Here is a 13,087-nt window from a genome sequence, read left to right on the forward strand (position 1 = left end):
ACAGGTTAAACAGGGTGGGGGAGATAGTTGAGCCTTGGGTGACGCCAAGCATGATTGGTGACTGATCCAATAGAGCATAGTTGATCAAAACGTGTTGAGATCTGTTGTGTAGGAATGAGGAGAACCATTTTTACAAAGCACTGGAGAGACCCACCCTGCATTCTAAGAGGTTCATGAAAGTCTCATGTTTGACCGTGTCAAACGCAGCTGACCAGTCAAGTAGGATTACTAAGTAAGATTCATTCTGATCAAGTGATCTTAGTCATCAACTTTGTGTACCAAGGCAGTTTCAGTGCTGTGTCCCGGCCTGAAACCAGATTGGCATAGGTCGAGGAGTTGCAATTGCTCTCTATGACTGCAAATCTGTTGATACACACATTTTTCCAAAGGTTTGGCCAAGTTTGGAATGTTGGAGATTGGGTGACAGTTGTTAGGGTCAGACTGGTTTGAGTAGGGGTTTTTTAAGGTAGGGTTAACTTGATCACTTTTTAGGCAGTCTGGTATGGAGGCATGAGGCATTGTTAATCCTGGTCCATAATGGGAGCAGGAGGTGTTTGGTCTCATGGAGGAATTTGAGGTAGACGAACGTGGAAGTGGTTAGAGTATTTCAGATATGCCAATAGTTTTAAGATGTCGCTTTCAGCAAAGATTTAAAAAATGGACCAAGAGGCATTTTTGGTTTATGGGGAAGGTATCTAGAGCATTCTTCCTGAAGAAGGGGAATGGGGTATGGAAGGGCTTTGAGCAGTACGAGTTTCATAGTGTTATGGGGATCAGTGTTGATTAGCTTGATTTCCTCAGCATAGAAGGAGGCCATTTTTTGCAATTTGGTAATTTTATTGTCGGAGGAAGGGGAATTGCTTTTAAAATTAGTTTGCTTTTTGACATTTTTCAAACAGTTTTTTGGCTTGATTCTCTGCAGTTTTTAGCTGATGTCAGAAAAATGCTTCTTTGGAATTTCTAATGGGCCTATTGTAGGGGCATCGTCTCTGACGCAGAAGATTGAGGTTCATCTGATAGGAGGTCAGTCTTCATGATCTTTCTGCAAGTCTGAGACAGCGACGTTCCTCATTAAGGTTACAGTTTAACCAAAGTTTGGGTCTTTTGATTGGGACACTCTTTAGTTGTTTGGTGGGAAAAGGCATCCATGATGTTTGACATGGAGGTGATGATGTGATTGGCAAGGTCCTGTGTGTCATACATGTTACTGGGTAGGAATAGGCTGCAGTTACTAATAGCCGAAAGTGAAATTGGGTTGATATTACTGCTGTCTCTAACCCAATGTTTGGCTTTCACAGGTTGACCCCTTGAGATAACTGTCCTTTCAGCTATAAAGAAGGTGATGCAATAGTAGTCAGTCCAGTCGCATGGTAGGATAGATTCAGTTTGTATGGTGTTCTCCTTAGCAATGATTAAGTCTAAAGTGACCCCTTTATTATGAGTCGGGCTGAAGAATGCTTGAGTTAGGTTGAGGTCATGAAGGAAGGACTCAAAGCTCTTCACAAGCAGACATTAGTGTCATTCCAGTGAATGTTGAAGTCGCCAAGAAAATCTGATTGTTGTGTTCTTCATTGTTGGAAGAGATGATCTTCATGATTTGCCCAATGAATGTGTGGTTATCTCCAGGAGGAGGGTAGGTCGATATGGTAAACAGATATGCTTCATATTCTGGTTGTTGCAGAAGGATACGCCCATCAGTCGCACAGATGTTATGGAAAATTGAGTTTGTGTGTCCCTTGCTGAATATCTTCCCTTATGAAAAGTGAATAGCAAACTTTCATATCAATTGTATTATGTCATCAGTGGTGTGATCTGTGATGTCATCAATGATGTCATTTGAGATTTCATCATTAACCCCTTCCATGCTGCGCAAATTCCGCCGCTGTGCTGACGGAATCTTGCGCGGGCGTGGTCATGACGGAACGGTTCCGTCATGAGCACAGCTCAACCGTGGCTCATGACGGAACCGTTCCGTCATGAGCACCGAAGGGGTTAATGTTCTCTGTTGATATTTAACGTCATTAGTTATGTAAAATGTGAGGTCATGCTATCCCTTTTCTTTTTAGCTCTCCTCTTCCTCTTTCATCAGTATCTCATTCTAATCTTGTATTGCCCATGCTTAGATTCTTCTAGCATTTCTGTAACAGTGTTATTTGAGTTTACTGATAAAAGGATCTGAAATTAAATAAAGAAGAAATCCTACAACTTTGAATGTTTCGCAGTGTGGTTGACTTAAGGTCACATATGATCCAAAGTCACTCCCTTGTTGTGTCTTCATTTTCATTGCTGTATGTTTGTGGTATATCCACTTGTGTATTTTTGACACACCATGCTATAACTGTTTTTTTCCCCTCAGGTTGAAACCAAAGGCTTGAATGGTGAAAGTCCTGAACATCTTATGCAGCTTTTTAGAATAACCCAGTCTTTAATGAAGGTTTGTACTGATTGTGCCCTAAAAAAAAGCAATACATTAATTTTATTGTATTGATGGACTTTACTTGAGAGTTTGTGCTTGTGTAATATATTAAACAACAAGGGAACACAAAGGTAATGGACCAGGGACCTTGGGAGTTAATTATTCTAGACAACAATGGTCCCTAGAAGGAAGAATTTTTGAAAGCGAAATGAATATAGACTCAGTCGTTACTATATTGGCTTGACCTGCCCAGCCGGACAGAGGTCTAATATTTACTTTTAAACAATTTTAAAACAATTAGTACATACAGTACATAAAGTGGGACACAAGCCTGTGTCCTACTTAGCCATGAGGTACAAGAGAGAACGGTGAACAGGAGGCTCAGGCAATGCTAATTGGTTTGTTTCACATGAGTATACACAGAATTGTGAGGAACAAATCGCAAAAAACACCTTTATAAAGAAATAAATAACAGTTTTTCGTATAAGGTGTATCAAGGTGTCGACGGCGTTTCGAACCGTGGAGAGAATGGGCGGTTCATCATCAGGACATAAGGTACATGCCTGTTATGTAGAGCCTATTAGCCTGAAGGGAAAGTGTGGAAGGAAAATACAAGGAAGCAATTAGGGTATATATGCTTAGATGTCAAGAAGTTAAAAGACAATGCGGTTTTAAACTCAGGAAGGTGTGGATTGAAGAACGGTGAGTGGTAGTGAGTTGCGTAGTTAAGGAGCGGTACTGGAAGTGATAGGGTACGTGGTATAGTGGATTAAGGATCTGCGTGTGACCTATCAAGGTGGCTAATTAGGACAAAAACGTACAGTGCTTACGCGAGCAATAACGGCAAATAGGAACCATGCTGGGGAAGATGTGAATAGGATCAGTTAGATGCTACGATCACGTAGAATGAGCATATTTAAGGTTAAGGTGTCAACGGAGAATAACCAGTATACGCATTACAAGGTGATGTGGTTTTGGCCAGAGCGGTTAAAATTATTTAAAGAAAGGACGCAATAAGAATAATTTATACTGCAAAAGGAAGTGAGCCGCTAGAAAGTTAAAAAGGACATGCCAATTATAATTATGCGAATCGTGATCATTCGTGTTGAGCCCGCATGAGTCTTGCACATAATCGACAGAAACCTTAGATGTGGATCTATTCAGAAGGTATCACGAAGATCATACAATTGTGGGTCAATTTGTTCTAATTCATGATAGTTAACCATTAAAACAAGAAGGTCTCGTCATTGGACTACTGGCAAAATGAAGCGGGAATTACAGAACACATCATGATGCATTACATGAATGAAAATGTCAGAATTATACAACCCACGGAAGCGTAATTAATAGAGGGAGGTTGGTGGGGGGGCGGTGGTAAGAATTCTTGTGCCAGAGTTGTGACTTGTGCGGGTAATTTACATACCTAAACGGGTTTTGGTTAGGGGACAGTAGGTGCTTCTGGTGCGCTGCTGAATTGGCAGCAATTGGGGGTGAGAGCGCTGCTACAATGGCGGCGTCTAGGAGTGAAAAGAATTGGTTAGACCCATGCGGTGTCGTGGGTAGGGCCGAAGTAAGTCAAGGTAGGCACTCACCAGTAGAATTCTTCGGGATTTAACCCGTAAAGGATAGGTACAATTATGTATCTTGGACGGCTCGATCGCCTGGAAGAAGGGGGGAAAACATTAAGGCGCTGGCAAGGAGTGGAAGCGTGCGTGTTGTCCCGTTGGAGTCTAGGACTTACCGATTAGAAGCAGTGGCTCGATCGCGGAATCAGACAGATGTGCATACGTACCGAGTCAAGCTTTTAATGTTGAATTATATAGAGGCAGGGCACTAGTGTTGATTGGATGTTATGGGTCAGGTGGGATGTGGGGGAGATAGAGGAAGGACTAGGGTAGGGGGATTGATGGAAATGGAGGATAGACTGAAGAGTGGCATGGAGGTGGTGACATCTTGGAATGTGCTGTGGGTGGCTAGTAACCAATAACAAGGAGACAGGAAATTCAATATATTTTACAGAAAACAATTTTCAGAACCCAATTTTAGGTGTTTAAATTAGAGACATTTTTAAATCAATGATGTCCAGTCCTCGAGGCGATTCAGTCCAGTGTTGAGGCTGTCAGTTCTAATTATCCATTTAAATTCTTCTTTGTTCAGAAGTTTGGCAATGTCCCCCCCTCTAGGGGGTAGTTTGACCACTGTGATAATAGTCCAGCGAATGTCATTTTCAGAGTGTCCATTTAGTTCAAAATTTTCCACCAGAGGTGCGTTGGCTGTTTTGCACCTGATTCTACTCCGATGTTGGGAGATACGTAGACGGATTTTTTGAGTGGTCTGTCCAATATATATTTTGTCACAAGGGCAAAGAATTGCGTACACCACATTGCAAGTATTACAATTTGTAAATATACTCAGTTCACTTTTTATATCTTTAAATACAAATTCTTTGCCTTCTATGGTGAAATCACAAACCACACATTTACCACATTTGGAGTGTCCTTTAAGTGGTGGAAGGGCCCATTGATCATTAAGGGTATTGGAGTTTTTTTGCTGCTGGGTAGTGCTGCGCGAACAAGGTGGTCTTTGATGTTCTTGGTTTTCTTAAAAGCAAACATTGGGTGTTCTAAACTTAGTGTGCCGGCATTTAGGACAGACCAGTTGCGTAATAAGTTTTGCGTTTTGCATTTGAGACTGGAGAGAAGGTGGTTACGCATACCAAGCGTTCTGAGTTGGATTTAGTTTTGGGCTCTAATAAGACCTCTCGGGGACAATACCATGCTCTTTCATTGCATTTCTGACCAATCTATGTGGGTATCCTCTACTGGCTAGTTTAGTACAGAGTGTTTTTGCTTCATGAAAGTAGTCAGTTTTAAGGGAACAGTTTCTCCTAATACGAAGGAACTGTGATAAGGGAAGAGAGTCTCTCAATGCACGGGGGTGATTGCTATCATAGCTCAGCAAGGTGTTGCATTCCATGGGTTTTCGGAATAATCCAGTGATAAGGAAGCCATCATTGTATTTAATGTTGAAGTCAAGGAAGGAAATAGAGTTCCTATCATGAGTTAAGGTGAATTTCAGGCCCCCACAGTTATTATTGAGCTAGTGGAGAAATGAAGCAAGTGTGGTGTCACTCTCCTGCCATATCATAAAAATGTCATCTATGTAGCGTTTCCATTTTCCTATGCATGAGCTGAATGGGTTTGTTACGGAGAGGATATGGTTGGTTTCTAATGAGTCCATATAAAGAATAGCCAGATTAGGGGCAAAAATAGCCCCCATTGATGTGCCTTTGGTAGAATTGGTCTTCAAATAAAAAGAAATTTCTTGTTAGGCAGACCTCTAGGAGCTGAAGTATAAAAACGGTGGGGACTGTGTGCTCATTCTACGTGATCGTAGCATCTAACTGATCCTATTCACATCTTCCCCAGCATGGTGCCTATTTGCCGTTATTGCTTGCGTAAGCACTGTACGTTTTTGGCCTAATTAGCCACCTTGATAGGTCACACGCAGATCCTTAATCCACTATACCACGTACCCTATCACTTCCAGTACCGCTCCTTAACTACGCAACTCACTACCACTCACCGTTCTTCAATCCACACCTTCCTGAGTTTAAAACCGCGTTGTCTTTTAACTCAATGACATCTAAGCATATATACCCTAATTGCTTCCTTGTTGTATTTTCCTTCCACACTTTCCCTTCAGACTATTAGGTTCTACCTAACAGGCATGTACCTTATGTCCTGGTGATGAACCGCCCATTCTCTCCACGGTTCGAAACGCCGTCGACACCTTGATACACCTTATACGAAAAACTGCTATTTATTTCTTTGTAAAGGTGTTTTTTGCGATTTGTTCCTCACAATTCTGTGTATACTCATGTGAAACAAACCAATTAGCATTGCCTGAGCCTCCTGTTGTTTACCGTTCTCTCTTGTACCTCATGGCTAAGTAGGACACAGGCTTGTGTCCCACTTTATGTACTGTATGTACTAATTGTTTTAAAATTGTTTAAAAGTAAATGTTAGACCTCTGTCCGGCTGGGCAAGTTAAGACAATATAGTAACGACTGAGTCTATATTCATTTCGCTTTCAAAAATTCTTCCTTTTAGGGACCATTGTTGTCTAGAATAATGTGTAATTTATCTAACATAAAATCAGATTGGGTACATTCTTATCTCCACTCTTCTACCTATACACTTTTAATGAATGCAATGAAATGCTGTTATTTAGAGCTTCAATTTGATATTCTTATTGCTCTTTGTTTGATATTTTCTGGACCTGTCACTGGTCATTTAACCGGCATGGAATTTTAATTATAGACACTTGTTTAACCCTCTGTAGCTTTACCTAGACTAACCTAACTGGTCAATGATGAAAGCAAATTATGTTCCATACAAGGATACCCATGCTTGACTGAGGATTCTTTTTTCACTGGTGAAATAAGGTGCATTTGCCAAGAAAACTGACTCTAGCCCCACATGCGTAGGTTAGGCCTGATACACGAGTGTCCCATTTGTTGGAGGGGTGGAGAACTTTATTTACAGTAACAAGAGCCCAATGTACAAAACCATTTTGTAGCCCCAAAGCCTAGGATTGGCAAAATCACAGACTTTGCAACTACAAAGCAGTGCCCTGAAATGTGCAATAGTTATTCTGTGAGCTGGAAAATCCTTTCCCATTCACAAAGTTACTTTTGTGACTCCCCCCCTCCCCCCCCCCCTTCTGATTCACAAACAGGAGGGTGCAAGAAAGCTTAGTCCCCCTGCCATTTGTAATAAAGAATGCTATGTAGCAATAGTTTCTGACTGCAGGTGGGGTGTTTACTTATTTGCAATGAAATAATTTCCCAGTTAAGAATCCTGCATACTTTTTCAAACACAGTCTGTGTTCCATTAAGGGACCTTGGGTGATTGTCCACTTGGAATGAATCTGAATGTAGGGATAGAAGTCTGCTGTCCCTTGCAGGCCTTCACCCCCTTGTCCATGTCTCCTATCTTACTAATATTCTCTAGGCAGCAGTTTATAAAACCTCCTGAGAATCAATATTTAGCAATGTGATTGATTACATTATGGTTTGTGTCCTTAGCATGGGATATAAACCCTCTGAAATGTTCACGGCAAGCAAAATCATATGCAATATCGGTAGATCATAGTTATCAACTCTAGGCAGTCGGGAATATAATAAAGGGAAAGACCAATCAGTTACTGGATGTTGGTGCACGAGCAACATATATTTCCATGAGCACCTTTTAACATGTAGACAGTAGATTTTCAGGGTTGTTGTAACATAATGTAGGGATGGAAATTTCTTTGTGAAGGTATTTGTAAAATCTATAAAGAACACAATAGGTGAAGAATCAAGAAGGTGTGCAGTTCCCCACTTAAACTCCTATGGAAATTGCTTGTTGCACCTTTGTGATCCAAACAATGTCCCGAGGAAATTACTTTTTGTGGGTAAAAAAACCCACACCTTGTCCCAGTAAAATACTTTAAGTTTAGAAGGGTGGTGGAGTAAGGCTATGACGTCCAGGGGAGCACAATGGATCTCTCATCCCCAGAACCAAATCCCTGCTGAGCCAGTCTACCTTCTTGCCGATCCAAAGAAGCAGACGAGTGGCACTTGTGTGACTCTCGCCCTCTACCTTCATTCTCTCTGATCTGTGTGTGTCTTACTCACCGACCGATAAGAAGCGTAGGGATTGGGATTCTCACAAACATTGTGGCCCCTTGCTCAAGCTTGCATATATGCCACTGTGTAGTGCTTTACCTGAGGTCTCACACCATTGGAATACCTGTACTTCTCTGTCACCAACTGCTTCTCTTTTGGAAGACTCACACATGAAGAAAATCATGGGTTTGAAGAAATCCTTCCACCCTTCTTCTCACTTCTCTGTGACATGGTTTAGTAATGGCTCAATAGTCTATCTCGCATGTCTTTGGCAACCAGAATTCAGAGAATTGATAAAAGATTGTTGACTCTCCCCCACTATCCACAGTGAGAGTCAAATCTGGCTGTTGCACTCAAACACTGTCTTGCAGCTGATTGTGTTCTATGCCACCATTTTCTGGGTGCTCCAACTTAGCCATAGCCTTAGCAGATACTTGGGGAACAAACGCAGTTTAAATGCCATCTACTTCTGGGCATTCTCAAAGCCCCACCAGAGCAAGCCATGCGTCCTCCGGTTATCCAGCGTTGCTCAGTTTAAAAGTCTTGTATACCGCCAATCTACCTTTTGATAATCACCATCATGGAATCCATGTCCACTTACAGCACAGTCAGTTACACCTTTTCCTACTCCCTGTGTTTGCTTGGAGGACCTCTGACATTTCGAGAATATGGAGCACAAAGCCAAGGTACATACGATGAAGACAGGCCTAGTAAACCTCTGACTTGGGTTTCCGACAGGGAAGCCAGAAAACAGCCGAGTACTGAAATACATCAAGATGGCTATTTGCACCATAAGCAAACAAATATTACTTGGGAAATCCAAGCATATTACATACGCACATTCTCTCAGTCTCCACTACTTCACCATGAGCAAGTGTTGTAATTCTTCCAAGGCTGTGGTCTCTTTAGGCTGGTTTCCTGAAATGCTGCAGAGCAGGATGGCTCCATCTGTCTAAAATACATAAAGAGTAGCATTTGAGTACCATTGGCTTATTGTAACATGGAAAAACACCAATCACCAAGAGTTTACCATTCAAGGTCTGCGCACATACTCTAATGTGAGCTTAGGGGTCATATCAGGGGAACGCAGTTTACCTAGTGACAGAATGTGAAGGTACTCCAGTAGATGTTAATTGAAAGATTTTGTGTGCCTGTGACATGCATTTGTACACAGCACACCTCCTTCACTGCGTCTGTTGCTGTTTGTTCCAGTTTTTAGCCCCACACATGCTATGAATGGGCAACACTCATTGAATTACTAATTCAGTGACTTTTACCTGATTAGCACTCCAAATGTTTTGATCTTCCTTGTAGTTTTTTTCACTTCATCTTCTTTTTCAGCTTATGTTGCAACCTTCTGACTTCAAACCTTGCATATAGAATCTCTGCGAATTTGAAGCAGCTGACCTGGGTTATCTCTGCATTTCTTGCTTGGGTAACAGTCCTCTGGAGCTCACTCCTACTATGTGCTGCATTTAGTACAAGGTCCATTTTAAAGTGCTTGGTTTGTCCGAGTAAGGGTTTTTTACTCCATTGTTGAGAAGACAAATTAAGAGTTGTATGCAGGGAGTTTCGTCATCGACGACAGCCAAAAGTTCCCTTGCTGGTATTGAGGTAGTGAAAAAGTTATTTTCCAACTTGTATGAGTGAATCTGTGTAAGTGGAAAGTTCCTGCTTTCAAGACTGCTTTACCTTGGTGCAAGAGGCCTAGCTTCATCCAGATTCATTTGTTGGAGTCCCATAAATGGATGTTAATCGCTGGGGAACCGAGGACCATTCGGGACCAAATCTTTTCATGACCCAGAGACTCCACTGCACTATCAAATTTTTCCAAGCTCTTTTTCTGGAAGTGAAAGTCCCAAACCGCCGTTCCACTCTAGGTTTGAGCTAGTCTTGCTTCATGGGAACAGCACCACTGGCCAATTGCACTGAGGTGCATAGCAGATTACAATTTCTGGTTATGTGTAAGAGAACCAAGTCACATGGAATTCATGTCCACCAAGATATTGTTAGGAAAAGAATCTGTCTTCCTGTTCTTAACCCTTTCAATGTTTTCGGTCTCTGTCTCATCATGACTAGTTGTGCTCTGGGCACTCCCATGGTTGTTCCCCCCCATTTCTTACTGTAGACTTCAAGGTGGACAGATAAGACAGATGATTGATGGCATGTGTGGCTGTATATACACATGCTTAGCATAAATCTGCCATCTAGTTTTGGGTTCGGAAGTGTGAAAGTTGTTTTTCTTGGAAGAAGTTCTTCGAGTAACGAGCTATAGTGACTCCTCCTTTTACTTGCATTGCACATGGTCATTGACTCTACTGTTAGATCGCTTTTTTCCCGCCATCTGGTTCGGTCGTGTGTTCCTCTGCCCTGGTCGACACCGTCAATAAGATCCTTTTCTATCAGTGACTGTATTAGTATAGATCGAGATTCAATATATTGTACTTCTAAAATGGTCTAAGAAGAGATTCAATTCCATTTCGACCTTTCCGGCCTTCACACTTCGGGGTGGAAATTCTCTTTGACGTTTTTTCTTATACAGAAAATACTCAATGGTATGAAATGGCCCCTTCCTGTTGTACAAAATTGCCTCATACCGATTTACACAAAGTGTGTAATTCCTGCCTCCCACCGGATCCTCAAGAACAGAACTGCGAAGCCTGTAAATCTTTCATGTCTAAGAAGACTCTTCCACACCGTAAAGCAAGAAGAAATCAAATGTCTTGACGCAGCATCGATGATACACCGGACATGGGGGCACATCCGTCAGCTGCAGATGAGGGTACTTTCTCCCAAGAACAAAGCTCCGACTCTGATGCAGAAACCCTTACACCTGGGCAACAAACCAAGAGTAAACTGCCCCAAAAAGTTACACCTGAGGTACAGAAGTCTGCTGTTGGGCCTCCACTGCCTTCGGGCCATGGTCTGCACCGAGTTACTAATCATGGAAAGTCTGGCCTCGGCTCAGCTCCGAAAAGACAGTCAAAGACTATCGATCCAAATCAGTCGTGCTCCAAATCGAAAAAATCTTTGGAGCCGAAAACATCCAAAGCACACACATCTACACCTTCGGTACTGAATCCTTCAGATCTCAAAACACATTCAGACTCTAGCTCTAAATCTAAAGCCTCTGATCCAAAACACTCGTCACCTAGGTAAACAGGAGACTTAATAGAGTCTAGAAAACGTACAGTTTATGATTCTTCAGAGGAGGTTCACCAGTCTTTGAAAAATTGCAACTTTAATTGGACAATAAACAAAAAACATCTAGTAATTCATCCAGATACAGGAAGACTACTTACTAGACCTCCTCAAAAACATGTAAGTCCTGCAAAGAAAAGAAAACAGGATGATAAAGCCACCTCTCCACTTAGGATTACTCCTCCTCCAATACAACATACACCTTCACCTCAACAGAGTCAATACACTCTTTTACAGGGGATGGGTGTGATGATTATGATGCTGATCAACACAAACTACTCCCACAAGTTGATTGGGATACATTTGACACAGACCCGCCTAATGACACCGAGCCAGACCTTTATCCAGCCAAACCCTCTACACCAGGTGATACCACTACATATTATGACCTTATAGAAAGAGCAGCAAATTTTCATAAGGTACCTTTGCATACTGGGGAAACAGAGGATGACTTTTTATTTGAAACTCTTTCTTCCACACAAAAATCAATCAAATATTTACCAATGTTAAAGGGTGTGCTTAGACACACTACTGATATTTTTAAAGAGCCCTTTAAAACTAGAATTATTACTCCAAGAGTGGACAAACCTACATTTGGAATCAGGTGTAAGCTGCAAAAGCACGTAAAAGAGTAAACTCTCAAGCAACTGGTGATGCTCCACAACCAGATAAAGAGAGCAAACGTATAGGCGCAGGAAGGAAAACGGTTGCACCACAATCTTCTAATCACTGGCAGGGATGTGGACTTCCTATAGCCCGATGCCCAGGACACATTGTTTGTGGTCAAGGGCAACAAGTTTTCATGTGTATTTTGTCCTTGGGACAAGTAGGCCAAACCCCCTACAGCACAAACCCTGCGGCAGCCAGTTTGCAGTACCACATTATGGATCAGGGAAGGGCACTGTCTGAATTTAAGGTAATATTTTGTCCATATGCTAATTCTGTTCAAACGTGTATGTTCGAGGCATATGAGCTACAGAATTCACACTGTGCATAGATAGCCATCTGGTGTTGGGCTCGGATGCTTGCACCTTATTGTTGTTTTGGAAGAAGTCTCTGTAGTCACGAGATAGGTGACTCCCCCCCTTGGATGACAGTGCGCATGGGCATTGACTCCATCCTCCGATTGTTTTTTTTCCGCCATTGGGTTCGGATGTAACTTCAGCGCTCTGGTTCGGTACCGTGTTTTCAAACCTTTTGACCCGCAAACCATCGCAAACTCGACGGTATTGTTTTTGCTCGCATGCCTTTTGACGCGCTAGCTCACATACTCTATTCCAGTCGTCGACGCGGGCCACTGGGTCTATCGACGCCATTCGAGTCTACGGCTAATGGAAAGGACTCCATTTAAAAATGTCTCCAGTGTGGAGCTAAATTCCCACACAGTGACCAACACAAGGTCTGCAACCTCTGTCTGTCGCCCGAGCACGAGGAGAACAATTGCTAAGCCTGCGCTTCCTTCCGGTCCAAGAAGACTATCCATGATCGTCAGGTTCGACGACACGTTATGGTGCAACAGGCTGCTCCGGTGCCAGAGGACATCTTCGATGAAGGCCCCGATGTTCCAGAGGCAGAGGATTCAGAGGATCTCAACATCGTATCCGAAGCAGATGGCTCCGACTCCGATGACCCCATCACTCAAGGTCAACGAGTGAGTACAACTGCCCCTGTCCCAACCCCACCCCAAAAACAAAAGGCTCCGGTCAAGACTTCGCCTGAAGACCCTAGTCGCGATCAAAAGAAAACTTCAGAAGCCCCACCCCCGGGCCCAGCTCCGAAGACAAAGGAGAAGCCTTCCG

The 13,087-nt window shown here is 42.5% G+C and overlaps 1 protein-coding gene across 4 annotated transcripts in view; it reads left to right on the top strand.

Annotated features, from left to right (window-relative positions):
- Window positions 1–13,087, top strand: part of CEP290 (centrosomal protein 290) — a 1,516,454-nt gene that overhangs the window by 35,609 nt on the left and 1,467,758 nt on the right. For all 4 annotated transcript variants that reach the window (XM_085653911.1, XM_085653913.1, XM_085653912.1 and 1 more), the window contains exon 3: window positions 2,357–2,434. In XM_085653911.1, coding sequence (XP_085510037.1) covers window positions 2,357–2,434 — 78 coding nt within the window. The remainder of the gene's footprint in view (window positions 1–2,356; window positions 2,435–13,087) is intronic.

Source organism: Triturus cristatus, chromosome 4_1 (genome assembly GCF_964204655.1).
Source record: "Triturus cristatus chromosome 4_1, aTriCri1.1, whole genome shotgun sequence".
Taxonomy (NCBI): domain Eukaryota; kingdom Metazoa; phylum Chordata; class Amphibia; order Caudata; family Salamandridae; genus Triturus; species Triturus cristatus.